At 42.2% G+C, this 25389-nt stretch overlaps 1 protein-coding gene across 2 annotated transcripts in view; it reads left to right on the top strand.

Annotated features, from left to right (window-relative positions):
• The first annotated feature begins 294 nt into the window (after positions 1-294).
• Positions 295-25389, top strand: part of LOC311239074 (abl interactor 1-like) — a 147059-nt gene continuing 121964 nt past the window's right edge. For both annotated transcript variants that reach the window (XM_084327303.1, XM_084327302.1), the window contains exon 1: positions 295-430. In XM_084327303.1, coding sequence (XP_084183429.1) covers positions 314-430 — 117 coding nt within the window. In that variant the 5' untranslated portion in view covers positions 295-313. The remainder of the gene's footprint in view (positions 431-25389) is intronic.

Below are 25389 nucleotides of genomic sequence, written 5' to 3' on the forward strand. Positions count from 1 at the left end.
AATGATACAATTGTATCTTTTGCAACTCAGTTCCAAATTAGTTCCATTCGGCAGCGAACTACAACAAGCTGTCACAGCTCTGAGCATCATCGCGTTTAACCTCATTGGTTCCCGACTCCGCGCTGTCCTCATCTAAACCAACCAACGTTTCCATCGATTATACCACCGCTGTGAATTGTCACGGGCCAGCAGCCCCACAATGCCAGGCGAGGGACCCCCCTCTCTCACCACACCGAGCATCATCACCGCCTCGCGCCTCGCCTGCCTCGCTGAAAGCATAGGGAGGAGAGACACGCTAACTAAGGGATGTAAGATGGCAGAGCTACAAATGCTACTAGAGGAAGAAATTCCGGCCGGTAAACGAGCTCTTGTGGAAAGCTATCAGAATCTATCGAGGGTTGCGGAATACTGTGAAAACAATTATGTACAGGTAAGGGATATATATATTGGTTTTAACGGGTGAATTTCTGCCATATCTTCGTCGGATATGCGGCGTTGTGGTGGAAGTGAGCGAAGCCACAGGGACAGGAAATGTTACTCCTAACGACAGGGATCCTCAAACCGCTATACATTGAATAGCCTTCCTCTGATGATAATGACAAAATGTTAGCAGTGTAAAAGCCACATATAATTTTAATCACGAACACAGTATGGAGGCTTATATTCCAACCGCGTTCTCGTAGTTTGCACGTTCGCATTCACGAGCTACTTGATGTCAATTTCCAAAGCTGTTGGGGGGGGCTATTCAGACTCAGAGGGTGTGTCGTTGTTATGACCAAGTGAATTGTCACTGACTATTTGATAGATGCTTTATAGGGATAGTACACAGTTCTGGGACAGGGCATTTGATCAGCACATAGACGTATAATGTGTATTATTACTGTGAGCTTTCCTCCGCCCATATTACGACTGCACCCCTGGTTATTATGGAAATGCTCCCTCGCTGATCATCAGTGCAGTCTTCATCAACATCTGTAGGACTCGAGACTGAGTCTGTAGGATTGTTGATCAATTTCATTGGCATAATTAATTAAGTAGGCCAAGGCCTTTTACAGTCTTCCTATACGTGACGGGGGTGTACTTGCGACGTCTAGATGTGGAGCCCACCATAGCGTTGTATTCCCACAATTATGAGAGACTGATTGATTGATTGAAAATTGTATTAACAGATTGCAGAATGGGTACAATACAGTACAGCTCAATTAAATACACACAATTGTTAAGGGCATACAGACCAGAGAAAGACTTTCGTCTTGTTTACATCAGGGTCCCCCATTTTCAATTCATCATAACATATGACATACAGACAGTACTGCTACATCTATACATTTATGACATACCAGATTTACAAATACAGTACTGTTTGTGATACAAAACGAGTTTAAAAAAGAGAGTATACATTTGACGAAGAAACTGTTCATTGGAGGAGGTGGGGGGGGGGGGGGGGGGCTGTACATAGGAGGTGGGTGGGGGGGTAACTTACTGTACATTGGATTATCAACGAAACCTTACTTGGTCCCAAGAAGAGGGTCTTGTGTATTATTGGGTTAGGACATTTACATTGGAGGGGGTTGAGTTAGGACATTTACAGGGGCCAGCTCCTTGAGAGTGGTTTTAAAAGTGGGTAGTGATTCACATTCCTTTACAGCTGTGGGTAGGGTGTTTCACATTGATGTGGCATAATTGCGAAACGTGTTTAGTCCCTTGTTTGAGCCGAATCTGGGTTTAACATGATTTGTGGAGCTCCCTCTGGTGTTGTGGTCGTGGTATTAACTGACCTTTGGGAAGTATTTTGACATGTACATGGGTACAGTACCTTAGTCGTGTAGTGTATCTTGTGTAGACCAGGCCCATTGCAAGTTGCTGTACTCTGTCGTCTACTCTATAAGCCATCCTAGGTTGTCAAAGTGGGCAGGGGTGAGGTGGGTTCTAGGAGTAAGGTCAAGCAGTAGTCTGACCAGTTTGTTTTGTGATGTTTGTAATTTTGTTTTTAGCGCCTTTGAGCTGCTTTGGTACCATGAGGTAGTGTTGTCACGATACTGGAATTTCGAACTTCGATACGATACCTTGAAAAGTATAGATATTCGATACCATTTTTGATACCACAGGGGAAAAGGTTCAATCTTAAAATGTAAATTTTTTTTTTGCTTTTGTCGCTGGTTGATTCTCCTCAGCTTCTCTCTGGTACTATAAGAGAAGATAAATATAACACTTTTAAAACCCTTTGTTTATCTTTAGATCACACATTTAAAAATAACTGTTCATCTCACTTCAATAATTTTTATTGCAGAACATGGTATTTTCTCAAGCAGACAGATGTAAACACTGTAATCTGTGTTGCATGTACCTGACAAACTGAACTGTTTGTATTACAGTCATATTCCGACTTAACTGAATGCACAGTGTGTGTGTGGACTACTGTACTATTGAACAATGCTTCTTCCTTATAATTTTTTTTTATGAATAATTAAATATCGATATTTCGGGAAATGAGTATTGATATTCAGAATCGATATGTATCGATTTTTCGATATTTTTGACAACACTACCATGAGGTGCAAACATAGTCGTGGTAGTACCCTTGAATGAGTGCTCCTGCCAGAGTCTTCACCGGTATTCTTGTTTACCAGAGAGGAGATCCGGTACAAGAATCTAGTTCGTTGGTTGACTTTTTTTTATTACATTGGATGCCATTTTGTCACAGGAAAGATTAGCCTCTAGGATGGAACCTAGGTAGGTAATTTCATCTTTCCTTGTGACAATATTGTCACCCACTGTAACTGAGAAGCCGTCGGTCTTGCTGAGTTTGTTATTTGAACCAAAGAGAATGGACTCTGTTTTGCCCATGTGTAATGATAGTTTGTTATCAGCGAGCCATATGCAGATTTTGCCTAGTTCCGAGCTGAGGGTTTTTTCAACCTGCAACTTGTTCTCGTCGTCAGAGACCAGCAGGGCTGAGTCGTCCACGAACAGGAACAAGTTGCAGTCACAACAAGCTGACGACATGTCATTTGCATAAATTAGGAACAGTAGCGGTCCTAGTATGCTTCCTTGTGGAACACCACAGCTCACTGGGAGGGGGGGGGGGTTTGGGTACCGTTTACCTCCACCATCTGTTCTCTCCCCTCCAGGTAGGATTGCATCCAGCTCACTGATAGTCAAAGGCCTTTTGTAGGTCCAGCATGAGCAATGCCGCAGTATTTGCCCGCGTCCACCTCTTGTTTGATGTGGTCGTTCAAATAGAGAAGGCATGTGTCAGTGGAGTGGGATGTTCTGAAGCCAGATTGGAATTCGAAGATTAGATTTTTTTCCACAAGGTACTTTTCGACCTGTTCGCAGGGCTGTACGCTAAGCTTTTTCACTAGGGGCACACTTGCCCCTAAATGAGAAATTTAGGGGCAAAAAATATTTTTTAGGGGCAAATTTTTAAATAACAATTTTACCATTATTTATATCGATTGTTTTTGATTTAAAAAAAAAAGAGAAAAAATTATTTTATATAATTTTTTTTAATAGAATATATATATTATATAATCATACTTGTAGTTGTATTATCTGCGAGCAGGGAGCGAAATTAACTTTTTGACTCACCGGCCAGTGGCGGGTAGATGGGAAGAGTCTACCCGCCAAGCATATTTCTTACCTGCCAATTTTCTTTTGATTAAACAGGGCTGTACACTGCTATGATATCATCGCGAATTGCCCCTTTAATTGGCCGTTGCGATTGGTAAATATTATCTGGGGGCGGGCTTGCGAGTAGTGCTTTCAAGTAGGGGTGCACCGATATATCGGTCGGGTATCGGTATCGGCCGATAAGTGCCTTGTTGACTGCTATCGGCCTATCGGCCGATAAGCTCAAATGTGCCGATAGCAGTCGCCGATAACTAACCATCCATTTGTGTAGCGTCAAAAAAAAAAAAGTTCACTCGCGACCCACCTGCACAACGCCCGCCGTCCCCCCCACACACACACAAGCTACTGCATCAAAGTTACTATTTATGATTAACAAGGCATTCGTTTTGTGGCATTAACGTTATATAGTTAGTGTTACACGGACAATAACATCAGCATATTATTATTACCCATAGCAGCAAGGCATTACTCCGAGTCCGTTCATAGCCGGGAGGCAGAAGACTAACGTTACTGGTGAAAATGTGATTTACGTTGGAATACTCCTTTGCCAACTTGCTGTACTTTGCTTGCAGGTCTGCAGCCATTATTACTGGATTAAGAATAGCCCCAACTTTAGCCAACGTAACGTTATGGCTAAACCTTTAACATTAGTTAACCCTAGCTTTCGGTTAGCTGTTCAATGCATAGTAATAACACAACCAAGCGAATCCATCAGAGCTCCCCATCAACACCGCTCTGTCGGGAGGATGGCATTTAAGAAAGTATCTGCTGTTAAAATGACACAAACATTCGTTTTGTGGCATTAACGTTATTATAGTTAGTTACACGTTCAATTACATCAGCATAGTATTTACCCGAAGATAGCAAGCAAGCCGTGCATAGCTCGGTTACATTCCGTTGCTCATTCCGTACACAACTACACATTCTGCAATCTGTTAATAAAGTTTTCAACCAGACAAATGTATAGAAAGGCTTTGTTTTATTATAACATTTGTTGCAGTAAAATCATTGTGTCTCGTTTGGCCATCCTGTGGAGCGCGCTGGTCGGCGGGCACTGCCGGGCAGCTAACGTATTAGCTTGTTGTGGTTCTGAGTTTGACTCGCATTCTCGCAAGCAGATCATCAATGGCGGCATGCCCCGAAGTAGAAAAATGAATAAACGCTTGGTGGTAAGCAGGAGGTGGGTGCTAGCGGTGTGGCGTAATTGGCCGAATCGACTGTCAATCAAAATGGTTCCATTGCATTGGTTGAAAGCTCTGGTTGAGAGAATAGTATCCCGCTGCAGGCTGCCAGAATGGTTCCATTGCATTGGTTGAAAGCTCTGGTTGAGAAAATAGTATCCCTCTGCAGGCCGCCAGACGATACTGGGAGAGGGATCAGTGATACCATAAACATATTTCTTGATGTTTCCTTTTTTAAGTAAGTAAAGAGGCCTACAAATACAAACACACATACAAATATACAGTAGTTTCATTAAAAAAAAATAAAAAATAAAAAAAAAATATTAAAAAAAATATTAAAAAAAATTAAAAATACTTATTTTTTGCCACAATTATCGGTATCGGTATCGGTATCGGCCGATTGTGTTAGTTGAACAATCGGTATCGGTGGCCAATTTTCATATCGGTGCACCCCTACTTTCAAGCCTTGGATTCGCATTTCACTCCTAAATTATCCAAGGCGTGTGATGACGTCACTCACGCGAGCTGAGCAGTGAGCACTCAGCAGGTATGATCAGCGGGAACAATCGACTGAGCACTCACTCTGATAGGGCAAGTGTACCGGTGGAATATGTCCCCGCGTCGGCAAAATGTCAGGCTGAACTCGCGATGCATCTTGTTGTAGCGTCTTTGCATCATCAAAAACCGATGCATTGATATAATTTCCTCTCATCCACTTGTCAGCAGTGCACTGTGACTGCACACACACACAGCAGATACTATTGCTTCGCTACATATAAGGCGAGAGCCGCGTCACAGTTATCAACAAACAGTGGAAGTCGAGGAGACATGAATAGAATTGCTCAACATGCTAACGCTAGTAGCCTCTGGCTAACGCCAGTTAGCCGTTCAGCTAACGCTAAACTAGTGTCTTCTAACTAAAGTGACTCTGCAACACCAGTACCATTAGTGAGGAGGGGGGGGGTATATTGAAGACGCTTGACAACAGGGGTTCAAAGATAACTTCACATTTATTGGTTATTAATTTCTTAATTATATCGCTTCATGCAATCCATCCAGGCTGGCTGCCTCCGTGTTGTTGACATAATGGAGCTACGGTCGTCGGAAAGTATAGACGACGCATCCTAGTGACCTAGTCTAGTGTGTGACATCATCAACTGTCGACGACAGCTCAGACGGGGACTCTCTCTCTCTCTCTCTCTCTCTCTCTCTCTCCCTCTCTCTCTCTCTCTCTCTCTCTCTCTCTCTCTCTCTCTCTCTCTCTCAAATGGCTTTATTGGCATGACGTACTTCTACATGTTGCCAAAGCAATATTAAACATAAACATGGATTACAAACGGATATAAGTACATACAAAATATCATTGTAAAATATAGTATATACAAAAATGTTCATCATAAAATAGAACATAAAATATTACGGCATATCTCTCTCTCTCTCTCTCTCTCTCTCTCTCGTGTGTTTTTAGCTAAAGTGGATAGAAAAGACAGTTTATGCAAAAGTCTTCTTAGGCACCCAAGAGTTTTTATATAAATTGTCTTACAGTAGATTCTTTTATTTTTAATAATAATATAAGCTGCATATAAGGAATACAACCAAATCCTCTGTCATACCATAAAATTGTATTATTTATTATTATTATTATTATTATTATTATTATTTTGCATCGTGTTGAATCGCATCGTATCGCCCCGAATCGCATTATGTTGAATCAAATCGTATCGAATCGTATCTCAACAGGGGGTGAATCATATCGCATCGCCCGGTGCTTCAAATGTATCGATAATGTATCGTATCGTTGGCACCGTATCGAGATGCACATCGCATCGGCCTCAGTGAGGAGATGCACATCCCTACAGTATAGGGCCCAGCTGCAGCTCCGGAGAATCCTGGCCGTAGCTGGAGGCTACTCAGTCAGTACACACAGACAGTGGAGCTGGTTGCATATAGCGAGCATTTAGACTTGTTGCGTGGTGGCGATGTCTCGCAGATAATACAACTACAAGTATGATTATATAATATATATATTTTATTAAAAAAAAATTATATAAAAAATTTGCCCCTAAAAAATATTTTTTGCCCCTAAATTTCTCATTTAGGGGCAAGTGTGCCCCTAGTGAAAAAGCTTAGCGTACAGCCCTGATTAAAAAAAATATATATATATATATTTTATATAATTTTTTTTTTAAATAAAATATATATTATATAGTCATACTTGTAGTTGTATTATCTGCGAGACATCGCCACCAAAGTCAAAATGCTTGCTATCTGCAAACAGCTCCACTGTCTGTGTGTATACTTGATTAGCCTCCAGCTCCAGCAAGGATTCTCCGGCCCTGCAGCTAGACCCTATATTCAGCTAGACCCTACATTCAGCATGCAAGGATTCTCCGGCGATGCAGCTGGACCCATTTATAACGTTACGGTTATGTTGTCAAATCACATTCAACATGCCCTCAGCTAGAATACGCATTCAATCAATGTTATAAGACATTGATATCAGGAGCTATCTGTAGCTACTGCTAGCCCGGTAGATAACGTTAAGACAATTTAGTTTACTGGGACAGATCGATCTAGCGTTAGCTAACGCGAGCTAGCTAACGAGGGAACGGAGGTTTTATGCACTCGAGTAGACTATTGCTGGAGCATTTGTTGATATCAGTAGCTAGCCAGCTAGATACCGTTAGACAATGCGTTAGCACTAGATGCTGCGGGCGAGCTGCTACCATTCTGGGAGCTTAACGTTAGCACTAGATGCTGCAGGCGAGCTGCTACCATTCTGAGAGCTTAACGTTAGCAGTGGCACTAGAGCTGCGGGCCGCTCTGTGTTGATACGAGCAGAAGCCAATAGTATCCCGCTGCAGGGGGCTGGCCCGGCTGGGCGGATATGACTCGTTGCCACGTTTTTTTTCAAAATAAGAATATCATACGAACCGAATGCTGCTAACTGCCGGAGCCATCGATATTATGACTCTAGCTGCGCTTGGGCCGGAAATGAGACCCGCACAGATCTTCAAAATAAGAGTATCATTATGAACTACACGTCTACACGCCACACGGCGGGCATGGCTCTCAGTGGCAAGCGCCAAAGGTAAAAACTGAGCGCCCCTGGCGGGCGGCAGGCTTTAATTTCGCCCCCTGTCTGCGAGACATCGCCACCACGCAACAAGTCTAAATGGTCGCTATATGCAACCAGCTCCACTGTCTGTGTGTACTGAGTAGCCTCCAGCTACGGCCAGGATTCTCCGGAGCTGCAGCTGGGCCCTATACTGTAGCCTCCAGCTACGGCCAGGATTCTCCGGAGCTGCAGCTGGACCCTATACTGTAGCCTCCAGCTACGGCCAGGATTCTCCGGCGCTGCAGCTGGTCCCTATTGACTATATTCAGCGTGCCCTCAGCTCGAATACGCATCGACTCAGTGTTATAAGACATTGATATCAGGACGGAGCTATCTGAACTATTTAGTTTAATGGGACGTTTCGTTTTGAACAGTAAGCTAACGCAAGCTATCATGCACTACTAGACTTACTGGAGCATTTGTTGATAGCTATCAGTAGCTAGCCGGCTGGCAGGCTCACCGAGGTCCCAGTGTTTACAACAGCCACGGGTGCGAGAGGGCTGGAGGAGGAGCAGACGCCGCAGCTCTCTCCGTGTGTCTTGAGTTCAGTTCAGTTCGGCTCACTATAGGAGGGCGAACGCGTCGAAAATATGAAGCAATACTAACTTTACTTTTCTTCATAGCCAGTAGTCAGCCAGTCTATCAGAGTGAGTGTTCAGTCGATTGTTCCCGCTGATCATACCTGCTGAGTGCTCACTGTTCAGCTTGCGTGAGTGGCGTCATCACACGCCTTGGATAATTTAGGAGTGAAATGCGAATCCAAGGCTTGAAAGCACTACTCGCAAGCCCGCCCCCAGATAATATTTACCAATCGCAACGGCCAATTAAAGGGGCAATTTGCGACGATATCATCGCAGTGTACAGCCCTGGTTCGTATACTATTTTTTCCATGACTTTCGAGATGGAGGTAAGTAGGGCTGTCTTAAATACTTCGAAGCTTCGAAGCTTCGTTCGATGGCACAAGCTTCGAACATTAAAAAAAAAATCGGAAGTAAAAAAAAAAAAATTTAAACATTTTTTAAAATTATTATTTTTTTACTTCGATTTGTGTGTGTGTGTGTGTGTGTGTGTGTGTGTGAGAACTACCCATCCCAGTTAGGACAGCCGAATCCCGTCCAATCTTTCGCCGTCGACTAAAGACTCACTTCTTCAACCATTATCTGAAATGATAAAAAAAAAAAAAAAAAAAAAATCTAACCGTGACTAACCTTACTGTCATGCACTTTTCCTAATAAACTAACCTACACTGTAACACGCAACACTTTGATAAACATTGTTACTCAGCTGATAGAGTTGTACCCTTCTTCCCCCCCCTACAGCCCTGTAACAACCCCAACCCACTCCCCCCTCCTTCCGTAAATGGCGCTGCCTATGACGGCTGCCAGTCTGTTTGCGGTGGTGAATATGCATATGTTTGTCTCAAGGCTCTGTACCATTATTACTATCTAAAATGTAATAATTGTGGAATATTACTGTAATGAGCTGTATGTGTATGATCCAAGCGTCCTATGATCCTCATAGGAGCATAACAGAAAAAAGCATTCCATGTGAAGGTATTCTGTATCTTTGCATGTCAACTAATAAAGAAACTTGAACTTGAAACTTCTTGCTGTCTTGTCGTACAGAACTTGTAAGTCGCTTTGGATAAAAGCGTCAGCTAAATGACTAAATGTAAATGTGTGTGTGTGTGTGTGTGTGTGTGTGTGTGTGTGTGTGTGTGTGTGTGTGCGCGCATGGGGCCATTGGGTGGGGCCGGGGGACAAATACACTGGAGGAAAGTAACCCAGCTCAGCACTGCCCAAATTATATCATCACTATTGCCTGTTTGAAGGATATCATCCTCAAATACATATACACCCAGGGACCGAAACTAGAGAGCGCCACCCGCCATTTGCGCTCAGTTTTTACGTTTGGCGCCTCCCACTGAGACGTCTGAGCGCCGTGTAGAGCTGCCGCGGTATTGATGTTTTCCTTACCGCACACATTTGCAAAATATTTCCTACCGCCGCGGTTATTACCGCACGCAAAAAAAAAAAAAAAAAAAAAAAAAAGTTTGAATGCATTTTTTTTTAGTAGTAGTCTACTCTTTATAGCATATAGCCTGCCTCTAGTCTAAATGTCTATCTTTAGAGGATGACTTTGCAGCATGAATATTGTTTGGGATTCGGCAAGCACGCATTAGTTATTGAAAGTGAAACACGGATTCGAAGTTTCCCCTCTGGTCGTGCGCAGTTCACTCGGTGTCGCGGGCAGGGGTGGTTACCCCTAACCCCCCCGACCCTTTCTTATTATTATTACTATAAAGTTACTACTTTATAATAAAGGCATTCGTTTTGTGGCATTAACATTATATAGTTATACGTTCAATAACATCAGCGTATTTACCGGACCATACCATAGGCAAGCAATACTCTATTCATATCTCAGTTCCTTTCTTTGCTCAGAGCGTGCTGAGTTGTCCCATTCTGCGGTCTGTTAATAAAGTTTTCAATCAGACAAGTGTATAGAACGAAGGGCTTTTATTATAACATTCGTTGCAGACAGTAAAATCATTATGTCTCGTTTAGTACTCCTGAAGAGCGATGGTAGTCCACTCCGGCGGAGAGTTAAAGCTAACGTTATTAGCCGTGTTGTGATGAGCTGACATTCAGGACGTAAAAAACGTGTGACGCGTCTCTCTTCTGACCAATCAGTGGTCTGCAATGTTTCACGTGACTTTTCTGGTACCCAATAGGGTCGCTTGGAACATCGATAGAGGAGTAGGGTATATCTGCAGAGCCGCAAGCCCAACGAGAGGAGGGTAATTTATTATTATTATAAAAAACAGCGGTGATGCGGTATTCAGCCTACTCTGCGGTAGGGATGGGAATCGAAAACCGGTTCCGAATTGGCCGATGCCTGGAACCTTGTGGCTCCCGTGACTTTCGATTCCCTTATCGCTGCCAGGTTTTTCCTAGTTGCGTTAGCATGTAGCCATGGCAGACTCTATTTGATTAATTAAGGGCTCGAAATTGCCTGGGTTTTGGTAATATGCTCCCGCTGTTTGGCTACTTCTATGTGCAGTGAAAACTACTTGAATGCTTTAGAACATAGTCATTGATTTAGTTTAGGGTGAGCTAAAATTAGCCGCGGAGCTATCGCTAGCTAACGTGAGCTAACGCTATTTAATCAAGCTCACAAAGAGAGATAAACAGCTGACAGCGGATAGTACAGGTACAAATACAATAAAACAGCGGGTGGGGACTGTTGTGTAAACCTTGTACTCTTTAGTTCACATATAATAAGAGCCGGATTGTTTATTTACTAAGTCTCTACTCTGAGTCCGTCAGACAGGAAGTACCATGGTGCAACATACAAATGTGTCCGTGTAGCAACACAAGCCAATACCTACAGGACAGGGGCCCGGGGAGGGAGCTCTGTGTGTCTGTGTGTGTGTGTGTGTGTGTGAGACAGAAGTCAGAGGAATAACGACTGTTATTCAATAGATTAAATTAGTTTAAGAATAAAAAAATAAATACATTTTAAGAGAATCTCAAATACATTATTTTATTTAAGTGTAGGCTATAGTTAATGTTTTATTTTTTACAGTTTTTGTATTTTTCTGACATGGTAAATGGCTGCTTTTTTATATAGCGCTTTTATCCAAAGCGCTTTACAATTTGTTCCTTACATTTTACCCAATCACTCACACATTCACACAACGACGGCGCAGGCAACCATGCAAGGTGCCAACCTGCTCATCGGGAGCAGTTAGGGGTTAAGTGTCTTGCTCAAGGACACATCGACACGCTGCCCGGGAGGAGCGGGAATCGAACCGGGAACCTCCGGATTGCCAGACGACTGCTCTACCTCCCGAGCCACTGTCGCCCCTGACATGGGGGCTCAACAATAAATGACAATCAGAAATGTCAAGTTGCATGTTGTTATTCTAACCAGCTTAGTTCTGTTGCATTTCCAATTTATTTATTTAAATTATAAATTGATCAGGTATCGATAAGAGAATTGATAAAGAATCGAATCGATAAGCAGAATCGATAATGGAATCGTATCGATAAAATCCTATCAATTCCCAACCCAGCCGTGATGTAACAGCGATACCGCGGTAATCGCGGCAGCTCTAGCGCCGTGTGACGGGCAATCAAATAGTCATGTGAAAACCGAAAATCATGATCCAATTCTTTAGCGGAGTTCTCACTCGCTGTCTCAGCAGACATGAAGCGCGCACCGCGCACTGCTGCTGCTGCTGCCCCCTCCCCACCTGTTTCTGTATGCCTGCATGTAAACAGAGGCTATTGCCTCCGAGTCACCGTGATGTTAGTTATGTTCCGATACCATTTTTTCCTTTCCGATCCGATTCCGATACCTAAGCTTTGGGTATCGGCCGATACCGATACTTATCCGATACCAGTGCATACATAATAATAATAATAAAAAAAAAAAACGATATTATATACATTTTTTATAAATATAATTTTTTTTTTTTAACAAATACTGTTTTATATATACTGTTTTTTAGTAATAACTAGAAAGTAATGGTATTTATTCAACAACAGGTGATTGTATAGATTTGTATTAGTATCATTAATCAATGAGTATGGGGCTTCAGCACTGCAGATATACCCTACTCCAATGATCCACACGGACATTATACGTTGCTGCACTCGCTACCAGGGGTGTAAAAAGTACCCAGAAATTATACTTAAGTGAAAGTATGGGTACTGTCTCAAAATCTGACTCAAGTAAAAGTCAAAGTATCTGGCTAAAAACACACTTGAGTAAAAGTAAAAAAGTCCTACTTTTAAATGTACTTAAGTACTAAAAAGTAAAAGTAAATTTTTTTTTGAAAGGGATAGACCAGGGGTCTCAAATTCATTCCATCGTGGGCCAAGTTTTCATTTTAACTATACATTGCACCAGGTGAGTTAGTTGAAGAGGTGAGCCAATTAGTGAAATCATCAGCTGGTGTTTAGGCAAGGCTGGAATGAAACCAAGCATACACTCTGCCCACAATGGAATGTGTTCTGCGATAGACAATGCTGAAGACAGACAGAAGACAGAATACTGGAGTACCCTGAATAATATCACAATATTAACCACAGCATAATGCGGATCCGACTGTCTATTCTTCTGATAGCAGGTGTTTAATCAAAGATCCCTGCTTTCTAGTGTTGCACAAGGACCAATCAGCATGGGTATGGGCGGGTTCATTTTCCATTGATGGGGATTTGATTGGCTGTTTACCTGCGGTCGCAGGATTAATAACGTTAACGTTAGTTCGGCCAGATAAACAATTAAAATATACTAATTAAATGGTTGGACCTGTGAGATTTGTACTTTGTACTTTGTAGGTCTGCATTTTAAATGTAAGGAGTAAAAAGTATGTATTTTTTCTCTGAAATGTAATGGAGTAAAAGTACAAAGTATACAAGCCTAATAATACTTGAGTAAAGTACAAATCCCCCAAAACAGTACTTAAGTATTGTAACGAAGTACAATTACTCAAGTACTTTACACCCCTGCTCGCTACCCACTGGCTCTGCAGATATACCCTACTCAGTCTGTCTACAAGGCTCCGTTTCAGTAGCAGTCGGATCTGTTGTGATTTTTGCACAATAAATATTCAACATTCTCTTTTGAGACTCCGCCTCAGACTCTTATCATTTGGCACTAAAAGCTAAACATTGTCACCGATATGGCTGTCCGCAACATGTCATTAATTGTGTACGCGAGGTGGTCTCAATGACGACGTCAACGTGAGCTAAGTTAGCATAGCATGAGCTGCCGGTATATGAAAAGACTGTAACGTTACTGGTGACATTGTGATTTAACGAATACTCCTTTGCCAACTTGCTGTACTTTGCTTGCAGGTCTGCAGCCATTATTGCTGGATTATATGAATAGCCCCAACTTTAGCCAAGGTAATGTTAAAGCTAGCTTTCGGTTAGCTGTTCAATGCTAATAACACCAGCCACCAAGCGAACCCATGAGCTCCCCGTCAACACCGCTCTGTCGGGACGATGACATTTAAGAAAGTATCTGCTGTTAAAATGACAAATGGCATTGACACTTTAATCGATTAAGCACCCGTTTGTTTTATAATGCTTACTCAACAGACCACAGTGTTGTTGATAAATTACGTCATATGGTATCGGAGCGCAGCATTAGAGGGTACTCGCCGATACCGATACCAGTATTTTAGCCAGTATCGGCGGCTTTTCCGATACTGGTATCGGTATCGGAACAACTCTAGTTAGTTAGCACTGCTGCTGCGGATCCTACCCCTATATGCCTGCATGTAAACAGAGGCTATTGCCTCACCGTGACGTTAGTCTAGTCAGTGTGGGACCTTTGTGAGATAACGTTAGCTACCGTTACAAAATGACCCAGTCAACTATTCACTTAGTTTAATACATGAGGCATTGTGTAACGTTATCCAGCCGGCTAGCTACGGATAGCTCCCGACATCAACAAATCCTCCAGCAATAGTCCAGTGCATAATACCTCCGTTGGCTAGGTAACTAGTCACTACGAAATGTCGCAGTAAACTAAATAGTTCACTGAGGCGTTGTCCCAACGCTAGGGCTGCACGATTTTGGGAAATAATCTAATTGCGATTATTCTGACAGATATTGCGATTGCGATTTGCGATGCGATTATAACATATTTAAAAAAAATTACAAGAAGAATGTTGCTGCTTTCTGTAGTCGGGTCCCAACTGCAAAATTACTGTATTACCCTGTATTATACACTTTTACTATCATGTAGACTATTCTGCTTTGTGTTTACATGTGATGTATTGTATACATGCACATTTATTATGTTCTTGTGTGATGTATCGCACATTTTATTGCTGTGTGATGTATTGCAAATGTTATTGCTGTCATCTTGGCCAGGTCTACCTTGCAAAGGAGATCTTGTATCTCAATGGGACTTCCTGGTTAAAAAAAAAGAAAAAAAAAATTATTTATTTTTTAATTGCAGGCTTGGCGATTTGATAATTGCATCATTCCAAATCGCGATTTCGATTAAAAAACGATTAATCGTGCAGCCCTACCCAACGCCATCCAGCAGTAGCTACAGTCTACAGATAGCTCCTGGCATCAATGTCCTACAACAACAACATGCGTATTCGAGTCCCTGGTTTACATCGCATGAGTGAGGGCTGCTGACTAGGGTCCAGGTGCAGCGCCGGAGAATTCTTTTGCATGCTGAATGTAGCGTTTAGGGTCCAGCTGCACCCCCGGAGAATCCTTGCTGGAGCTGGAGGCCACTCGAGTATACACACAGACAGTGGAGCTGTTTGCAGACAGCGAGGTGGCGATGTCTCGCAGATAACACAATCACAAGTATGATTATATAATATATATATTTTATTAAAAAAAAATTATATAAAATAATAATAAAAAAAAAATTTATCAAAAAAAAGTTGGCGGGTAAGAAATATGCTTGGCGGGTAGATTCTTCCCATCTACCCGCCACTGGCCGGTGAGTCAAAAAGTTAATTTCGCTCCCTGTATACACATACATGCCTTGTAGAATTCCACACATAAGAAAGAAAGATACTGGGATGAATAAACAAAATAGGAAATAAAATTTAGATAAGGTGCTACTGAGATGTGTTTTTTTTTTCTTTTTTTTTTTCATTTTTTAGCGTTTATCGCTTTTTCTGGTCAAGCATGACCGACAGAAACAGGTTGAATAGGATGTAGAGTAGGGGAAGACACTCTGAGAAAATACGGCGGGTCCGGGAATCGAACTTGTGTACCCCAGATCCGTGACGAGCACGGTTGTCCCTGACGCCGAAATAGCGCAGAGATACGCGGTGAGCTACGGGAGCTCCCCTCTACTGAGATGTTTTGGTGAGTTCTTTGTTTTTTTGTGGAAGTTGCCCTTCTTAAAAATGCATGAACATTCACTGATAATTGGTCTGTAGTGGAGTCTACAAGGTCTACATTGCCGGACCATGTAGAATCCGGACCTTGTAGACTGACATAATTCTGTGCATAGTTTAGTCTACACAGGCCATATTTCAAATAATCTAAATCTTACTTCATTCATCTTAAACATTCTTGATTTGGGGGATTGGTAGTTCCCATGAAATCTGAAGTTGTTCAAACGACAACAGCGATCCACCTTGAATTAAATCACACAGCCGAGTGAAACCTTGTTGGCTCAGTCACGAAAGGGGCTACTTAATTAATTAATCCAACCCACTTTATTTATAGAGCACATTTAAAAACAACAAAGTTTATGAAAGTGCTGTACAAGTCCCACAACATAAGATACAATTTTAAATTATTATTATTATTTTTTTTTCTCCTCGAAGCTTCGAATTAAAATCGAAGCTCGGCCCCGAAGCTTCGATTGCCAAAAAAAGCTTCGAAGGTCAGCCCTAGTAGGGCTGTCTTAAATACTTCGAAGCTTCGAAGCTTCGTTCGATGGCACAAGCTTCGAACATAAAAAAAAAAATCGAAGTTTAAAAAAAAAATATATATATAATTATATATATAAATTTTTTTTTCAAAAAAAAAATTTTCAATATTTTTTTTTACTTCGATTTGTGTGTGTGTGAACTACCCATCCCAGTTAGGACAGCCGAATCCCGTCCAATCTTTCGCCGTCGACTAAAGACTCACTTCTTCAACCATTATCTGAAATGATAAAAAAAAAAAAAAAAAAAAAAAAAATCTAACCGTGACTAACCTTACTGTCATGCACTTGTCCTAATAAACTAACCTACACTGTAACACGCAACACTTTGATGAACATTGTTACTCAGCTGATAGAGTTGTACCCTTCTTGCTGTCTTGTCGTACAGAACTTTTAAGTCGCTTTGGATAAAAGCGTCAGCTAAATGACTAAATGTAAGTGTGTGTGTGTGTGTGTGTGTGTGCGCGCACGCCTTGTAGAATTCCACACATAAGAAAGAAAGATACTGGGATGAATAAACAAAATAGGAAATAAAATGTAGAAATGCATGCAATACATAAATAAATATGAATCTCCATATATGAAATATAACATTTAGATAAGGTGCTACTGAGATGTTTTGGTGAGTTCTTTGTTTTTTTTTGTGGAAGTTGCCCTTCTTAAAAATGCATGAACATTCACTGATAATTGGTCTGTAGTGGAGTCTACAAGGTCTACATTGCCGGACCATGTAGAATCCGGACCTTATAGACTGACATAATTCTGTGCATAGTTTAGTCTACACAGGCCATATTTCAAATAATCAAAATCTTACTTCATTCATCTTTAACATTCTTGATTTGGGGGATTGGTAGTTCCCATGAAATCTGAAGTTGTTCAAACGACAACAGCGATCCACCTTGAATTAAATCACACAGCCGAGTGAAACCTTGTTGGATGCGTCACAGTCACGAAAGGGGCTACTTAATTAATTAATCCAACCCACTTTATTTATAGAGCACATTTAAAAACAACAAAGTTTACGAAAGTGCTGTACAAGTCCCACAACATAAGATAAAAAAAAAAAATAATAATTAAAAAAGATTATTTTTTTTATTTTCTTTTATTTTTCTTTTATTTTTTTTCGAAGCTTCGAATTAAAATCGAAGCTCGGCCCCGAAGCTTCGATTGCCAAAAAAAGCTTCGAAGGTCAGCCCTAGAAGGCAGCCATCACAGCTGATGGATGGACAAGTTTTAGTCAGGACCACTACCTCACAGTAACAGTGCATTACGTCAAGGAAGGCAAGATAAAAGAGAAGGTCCTCAAAACGAAAGCGGTGTACCAAGCACAGACGGGGACGTGAATTATAATGCGACTTCAAGGGTGACCATATTGTGATTTTCTTTAAAGAGGACTCTGCCATCAGCCTCAAGATACTTAATGATACTCAAAGTTTACTCAAAGATGCCTTATCATTATAATATATTTAAAGTATGCCTGCTCTGTATGGATATAAAATTATTGTTTATATTTTATATAACAAAATAATATCTCTCTATAACCAAAGTTACTCAACATGCTGTATTATGCCTAAAGTAATCTATCTGACAAATCTCAAGAAAATAACTAAATCAACCTATGACAAAATAATATATATTTTCAAGTCTTACTGGACAAAATAAATAACAAGAAAAATATGAAGTAATGTTCTAAATAATACCTCTTCTGTATTAGAAAATCCAGATTAAAAAATATATCTTTGTATCTTTTCAATGTAATGTAAATTATAAAACAGTAACCTCACAAAGATACTAATTTAAAAGTGCACTATGCAGTTTCAGATTTGTTGCAATTAGTGTACTAAACAAATGTATTACACACATAATCCTTAGAATGATTGTTTCATAAGCATCTTATCAAACCAAAACATCATTTTGAGGCATCAAAATAGTTTTCAATTATTTTCTTTCTCTCTGTATAGCTGTATACTTCAATCAATTCGGTCAACTTTGCCATCAAACTCTCGCCTCGCACAGCTTTGTTTGTAATGTTTTTCTGTGTCCATGTGAGCTTTGATATCGCCACCACCTTTATTAGACATAGAAACATAATGGTCAAGCTTTGCATGCGTTGCACTCCGCTTCCAATTAGTCTCGACCGGGACGATAAATTGGGAATTTTCTCTGCAGTTCATCTGTAATGTACATTTTTGCGTTTGCATTGTGTGGAGCCAGCGATGCTGGTCGGATCTGTCCGCTTCCTGCTGTCTTGTCTGTGTGAGCGCGCAGTAGCGACGCCCACACGGCACTGAAAGCGAGGCTTCTCTTGAGTGACAGTTTGCTCGCGCGTGCGTTTGTTTTGGTCCGCTGTTAACACAGCCGTGTGAACACAAACGAACTAAGGGATAAGTGCAACATTGTATCATTATGGTCCCTGTGTCTCCCTGAATCGGAACAAAGCAAACGAACTACAGGTGTGAAAACGCCCTTAGTGTTCTCAGTTCTGAAAACAGAAAGAGGGATATAATTTCCCCCCAATTCATTGTCTATGGAGTAGCTTCAGACTTAATACAGCCTAATACCTGATGACATTGTACATTTGAGTTTTAAGTTATAACACTTTAGTTCTTGGATTTGGGAGAGAGTTGTTCATGTTCACTAATATGTTTGGACTGCCATAGTGATAACATGTAGGTAGGCTATGAATTCTGATATTGGTCGTAGTTCCCCTTTAACCATTGCCATAAGCATCACATAGATGGCCAAAGCTCAGAATCTGCCATGACTGTCTGCCGCTCATTATACGGACACAGTTCACAAACACCCTCCTGAGGTTTTGTCATTTGTGTATTTTCTTTTCTTAACCTGGCTATAACATACTTAGGACTTTGTTTTTCTAAACTTGTCTACTGCGAGATGGTACTGTATTATGATATCATAGAGACATGGAATTCTCAACCAATCAGCCAAAGTTTGGCACTCGAAACCGAAACTTTTCAAGGCTGTAACGCTCGCACAGAGGAGTGTGATTGATATGAAATGTGCTGTTCAGACGATCCTTGCTCTCCAGCTCTGTCTCTTTGACCACCCATGTCCGCCGTATCAGACGTACCACATTTTTGCATTGAAAAAACACCCAACCTTTCCCCCCCCCAAGGTGTTTTGATAGACATTCAATATACAGATATATAAACTGTCTTTTGTGTGTGTGTGTGGGGGCGATCGCTTTGAGGAAATCAGAGAATCGATTTTTCAGATCGCCTATATAGTGTGCATACGTACACATACTATCGATAATCTAGCGTTTATTTGAAAACGATTCAATAAATAGGCCGAAAAATTACAGTTTTTGTGTATTCTATCTAGAATATTCCAAAGGGCGATTATCATGGAATATTTATATTTTCCTTGAAAACGAGGGCTTTTCAAAATGCTATAAAACGAAAATGAACCCATAAAAAAACAATCCGCTTCGACAATGTTGACTGGAAAACGAGTCATTGATAAGCAACGGGCAGATTAGACACATAGCCATAATTTAAAACATAGATTAGGCGTTATTAATGCTATTGAAGTGTATGGTGGGCATTCAAGCGGTAAATCAAGATTAAGCTGCTTGGGCTCTGAAAGTGTTAAGAAAATAAATGTATTTATTTTTTACTAGACTTCACTCAGGTGTATTATTGATGCTCTCATTGATACTATGTTTGTTTCTGAAGTGTGTGTGTGTGTGTGTGTGTGTGTGTGTGTGTGTGTGTGTGTGTGTGTGTGTGTGTGTGTGTGTGTGTGTGTGTGTGTGTGTGTGTGTGTGTGTGTGTGTGTGTGTGTGTGTGTGTGTGTGTGTGTGTGTGTGTGTGTGTGTGTGTGTGTGTGTGTGTGTGTGTGTGTGTGTGTGTGTGTGTGTGTGTGTGTGTGTGTGTGTGTGTGTGCGGGGCCCTTGTGTGGGTGACTCAGCCCTTGTGTGGGTGAATGTAACAAGTTCCTAACATTTCTTTCCCCTATTGTTTCATGCACATGTAGTGGCTACTGGGACATAATTCACGGCATCCTAGCCTTAGGTGGTGTTTACTAGGGATGCACGATATTGCTTTTTTGACACCGATACCGATACCGATAAATGTATGCTCCTCAAGCCGATAACCGATATCGATAACGGATATTTATTGTATTATAAAACATTTTTAATGTATATATTTTTTTTGATCAAACTTTTTTTTTTTTAACATGAAACAAAACATATCACAATACAATAATAATACATAAAAAGACTTCCCAGGACAATAACTTAACACCAACTTAAATGTGACTTGATTGATTGATTGAAAAGTTTATTAACAGATTGCAGAATGGGTACAGTACAGTACAGCTCAATACATACAATTGTTAAGGGGATGCAGACCAGAGAAAGACTTTCGTCTTGTTTACATCAGGGTCCCCCATTTTCAATTCATCATAACATATATGACATACATGACATACAGATAGACAGTACTGCTACATCTATACATTTATGACATATCAGATTTGCAAATACAGTACTGTTTGTGATACAAAAGTGTCCAGAAAAGGAGTGTATATACATTTGGCGTAGAAACTGTACATTGGAGGAGGTTGGTTGGGTTGGGTGGGTTGGGTGAGGGCTGTACATTGGAGGTGGGGGGGGAGGGGGGGGGGGTTGGGTAGGGGACACACACACATTTTACACTGTACATTGGAATATTGACAAAGCCTTACTTGGTCATTTACTGTACAACTAGGTTAGGACATTTGTAGGGGCCAGTTTCGAATTGCAGTCTCACGTAGGTGTTTTTTGAGAGTGTTTTTGAAGGTGGGTAGTGATTCACATTCCTTTACAGCTTTAGGCAGGGCGTTCCACATTGATGTGGCATAATTGCGAAACGTGTTTAGTCCCTTGTTTGAGCCGAATCTGGGTTTTACATGATTTGTGGAGCTCCCTCTGGTGTTGTGATCGTGGTATTCACTGACCTTTGGGAAGTATTTTGACATGTACATGGGTACCTTGGTCGCGTAGTGTATCTTGTAGACCAGGCCCATTGCAAGTTGCTGTACTCTGTCGTCTACTCTAAGCCATCCTAGGTTGTCAAAGTGGGCAGGGGTGAGGTGGGTTCTAGGAGTCAGGTCAAGTAGTAGTCTGACTAGCTTGTTTTGAGATGTTTGTAATTTGTTTTTTAGTGCCTTTGAGGTGCTTTGGTACCATGAGGTGCAAGCATAGTCGTAGTACCCTTGAATGAGTGCTCCTGCTAGAGTCTTCAGGGTATTCTTGTTTACCAGAGAGGAGATCCGGTACAAGAATCGCGTTCGTTGGTTGACTTTTTTTATTACATTGGATGCCATTTTGTCACAGGAAAGATTAGCCTCTAGGATGGAACCCAGGTAGGTCAACCAACGAACTCGATTCTTGTACCGGATCTCCTCTCTGGTAAACAAGAACACCCTGAAGACTCTGGCAGGAGCACTCATTCAGGGGTACTACGACTATGCTTGCACCTCATGGTACCAAAGCACCTCAAAGGCGCTAAAAACAAAATTACAAACATCTCAAAACAAACTGGTCAGACTACTGCTTGACCTTACTCCTAGAACCCACCTCACCCCTGCCCACTTTGACAACCTAGGATGGCTTAGAGTAGACGACAGAGTACAACAACTTGCAATGGGCCTGGTCTACAAGATACACTACACGACCAAGGTACCCATGTACATGTCAAAATACTTCCCAAAGGTCAGTGAATACCACGATCACAACACCAGAGGGAGCTCCACAAATCATGTTAAACCCAGATTCGGCTCAAATAAGGGACTAAACACGTTTCGCAATTATGCCACATCAATGTGGAACGCCCTACCCAAAGCTGTAAAGGAATGTGGATCACTACCCACTTTCAAAACCTCTCTCAAGGGACACCTACGGGAGACTGCAATTCAACACTGGCCCCTGTAAATATCCTAACCCAACCCCCTCCAATGTACAGTCATTTACCTAGTATGGTTTTGTCAATAGTTCAATGTACAATTGTGTTTGTTTGTACAGTGTCTCCCCCCCCCCCCCCCCCTCAATGTACAGTGTTACTTGTTTATACAGTGTGCCCCCCGCCCCCCCCCCCCCCCCCCCCCAACCACCTCCAATGTAAATTACCCAGTATGGTTGTCAATATCCCAATGTACCCAACCCCCCCCACCCAACCTCCTCCAATGTACAGTTTCTACGTCAAATGTATATACTCCCTTTTCTTGACTCCTTCTGTATCACAAACAGTACTGTATTTGCAAATCTGGTATGTCATAAATGTATAGATGTAGCAGTACTGACTATCTGTATGTCATGTATGTCATATATGTCTATATGAATTGAAAATGGGGGACCCTGATGGAAACAAGACAAACGTCTTTCTCAGGTCTGCATCCCCTTAACAATTGTATGTATTGAGCCGTACTGTATTGTACCCATTCTGCAATCTGTTAAATAAAGTTTTCATTCATTCATTCATTCAGGTAATTTCATCTTTCCTTGTGATAACATTGTCACCCACTGTAACCGAGAAGCCGTCGGTTACCTAACCAGACAACAGAAACAAAAGCCAAGACAACAGTTTTGACTGATAAAGTGACCATATTTATTTTTCCAAATGAAAATTCACAATCCGTCAACAGCTTGTGGTGCATCCAACCTAAGACGCTCAAAGCTTTTTGTTCTTCTTTTTTCAAAGCGGAGCCTTGATAAAGAGGCTTTGAGTGGACACATCACCACCACAACAACGGGTCACCTGCGGCATCACCATCATTAGCATCGTTTGCTAAATTAAAGAAGTTTGACAGAAGGGCAACCAGCCAGGCAGCGCCGTTATCTCACAGGACGAGTAGCTACATTAGTTAGCCAACAACCAGCCAGGCAACGCCGTTATCTCCCGGGACGAGTAGCTTCATTAGTTAGCCAGCAACCAGTCAAGCTAACGTTAGCATTCGGGAGATCCAGCAGCTTGTCGATGTGCTAATAGCCTCAGCAACCTAACGTTAGCTGGCTCCAGCAGATCGACAAGCTGCTGGAGCCAGCTAACGTTAGCTTGCTGAGGCTATTAGCAGATCGACAAGCTGCTGGAGCCAGCTAACGTTAGCTTGCTGAGGCTATTAGCACATCGACAAGCTGCTGGATCTCCGCGACGCTGAACTGCATGCGCCGGTCTGTCTGTCCGTCGTGGCGGTGGTGATGCCGCAGATGACCCGTCGGGCTGGATGTATTGCAAGTTGTTGCCCTTTTCCCTCCTTCTGGAACATCTGCATTGCATTTATTACAAATAGCAAGCGATCTTTTTACTCTGAAACTCCGACTCTGAAAGTTAACTCCGACGCGGCCATCTTTGTTGTTAACTTGCGTGGCTACGTCACAGCCAAGTAAGGGAGCGCTGGATTTGTGTAAAACGCCCTGTTCCTAAACCACACGCTGTCAGTCGTAGCACAGTACTGACAAAACGGGAGGAGCCTTTAGTCAAAACAAACGCACTTCATTCCAATTCACCCACACGGCATTTTTTTTTACCAAAAAATATATTAAATTATCGGAGCTATTAATAACGTTATCGAGTTTATCGGGATGACGTCATAATTGCTGATATCGGCCCGATAATAATTATCGTGCATCCCTAGTGTTTACTACATCTCCCGTGATCCTTAGCGGGGGATGACGTAGTTAAAGTGAGACGAATGAAAGATGAATGGCAGTGTTGTTGTGCGACAGTAGAGTGCGTATTAAAATAGTATTTTTGCATCGGAACACGACTCCGTTTTCACTATTATTACCTGCATTCCTACATTGGTGACCCTGACGTTTCTCTTGGACGTATTTCGGAGATTACATTGAACATGCCTGATGAACAACAGAACGCGGATCGCAGCACTTTGAACGCCGTTTCACTCAAGCTGCCGGAGTTTTGGGAGCGGAGCGCCAACGCTTGGTTTGCACAGGCTGAAGCCCAATTCGCTCTCAGGGACATTACCGCGGACGCCACAAAGTACTACTATGTGGTAGCAGCCCTGACGAACTCAACTGCGGCGAGAGTGGTGAGTTTGCTGGAAAACCCACCTACACACGACAAATATGTGGCTATAAAAACACACCTGAAGGAGGCTTTCGGTCTGTCTGAATCTGACCGTGCTCGCCAGCTTCTCTCTCTACCTGGATTGGGTGACTCAAAGCCCTCTGAATTGATGGATCACATGTTAGCTCTGCTGGGGGACCATGGGCCATGTTTTCTATTTAAAGAGCTTTTCTTGCAACAGCTACCAGACTATGTGCGTTTACCTATGCCTAATTCCATCAAAACTGACTTTCGCCAGCTAGCTAGGGAAGCAGATGTATTTTTCTCAGCTGGGAAGAGGTGTGTGGCAGCATCAGCCTACACCGTTGATGAGCAGGGGTTCCAGCCACTCTCTATCTCTGTCGCGGCTATGCCCCGCCGGGTGAGGCCGTCAGGGTTGTGTTTTTACCACGCAAAGTTTGGGAACAAAGCTAAAAAGTGTTTGCCACCTTGTAACTACGGGGGGTCGGGAAACGCACTGGCTGCCACTCATTAGCAGCCGTGAGTGTTGGCCATCCTGTAGGCTTGCTGTACGTCACCGACTCACTCTCCGGCCGCCGTTTTTTATGTGACACGGGTGCCCAGGTGAGCGTGTTGCCGGCGTCCACTCAGGATTTTCACTCAGCGAGACGGGGCCCTGCCCTTGAAGCTGCCAATGGCAGTGCGATCCCTACATTTGGCAAACGCACCGTGGCATTGTGTTTTGCTGACCAGCGTTTCAGCTGGGATTTTGTGTTGGCCAAGGTGTCCACTCCCCTCCTAGGCGCTGACTTTCTCTGCGCCAACAGTCTCTTGGTAGACGTGGGGAATCGCCGGCTCGTCAATGCTGAGACTTTTGGCTCCTTAGCATGTGAGCGCAGTGACACGGCCACAATGACACTGTCCAGCGCCGTCGCGCCCACTGATGATTTCTCCCGCCTCCTGTTGGAGTTCTCGGACATCACAACACCCACCT

The sequence above is a fragment of the Notolepis coatsorum genome, assembly GCF_963971535.1.
Source record: "Notolepis coatsorum genome assembly, chromosome: 13".
NCBI lineage: Eukaryota > Metazoa > Chordata > Actinopteri > Aulopiformes > Paralepididae > Notolepis > Notolepis coatsorum.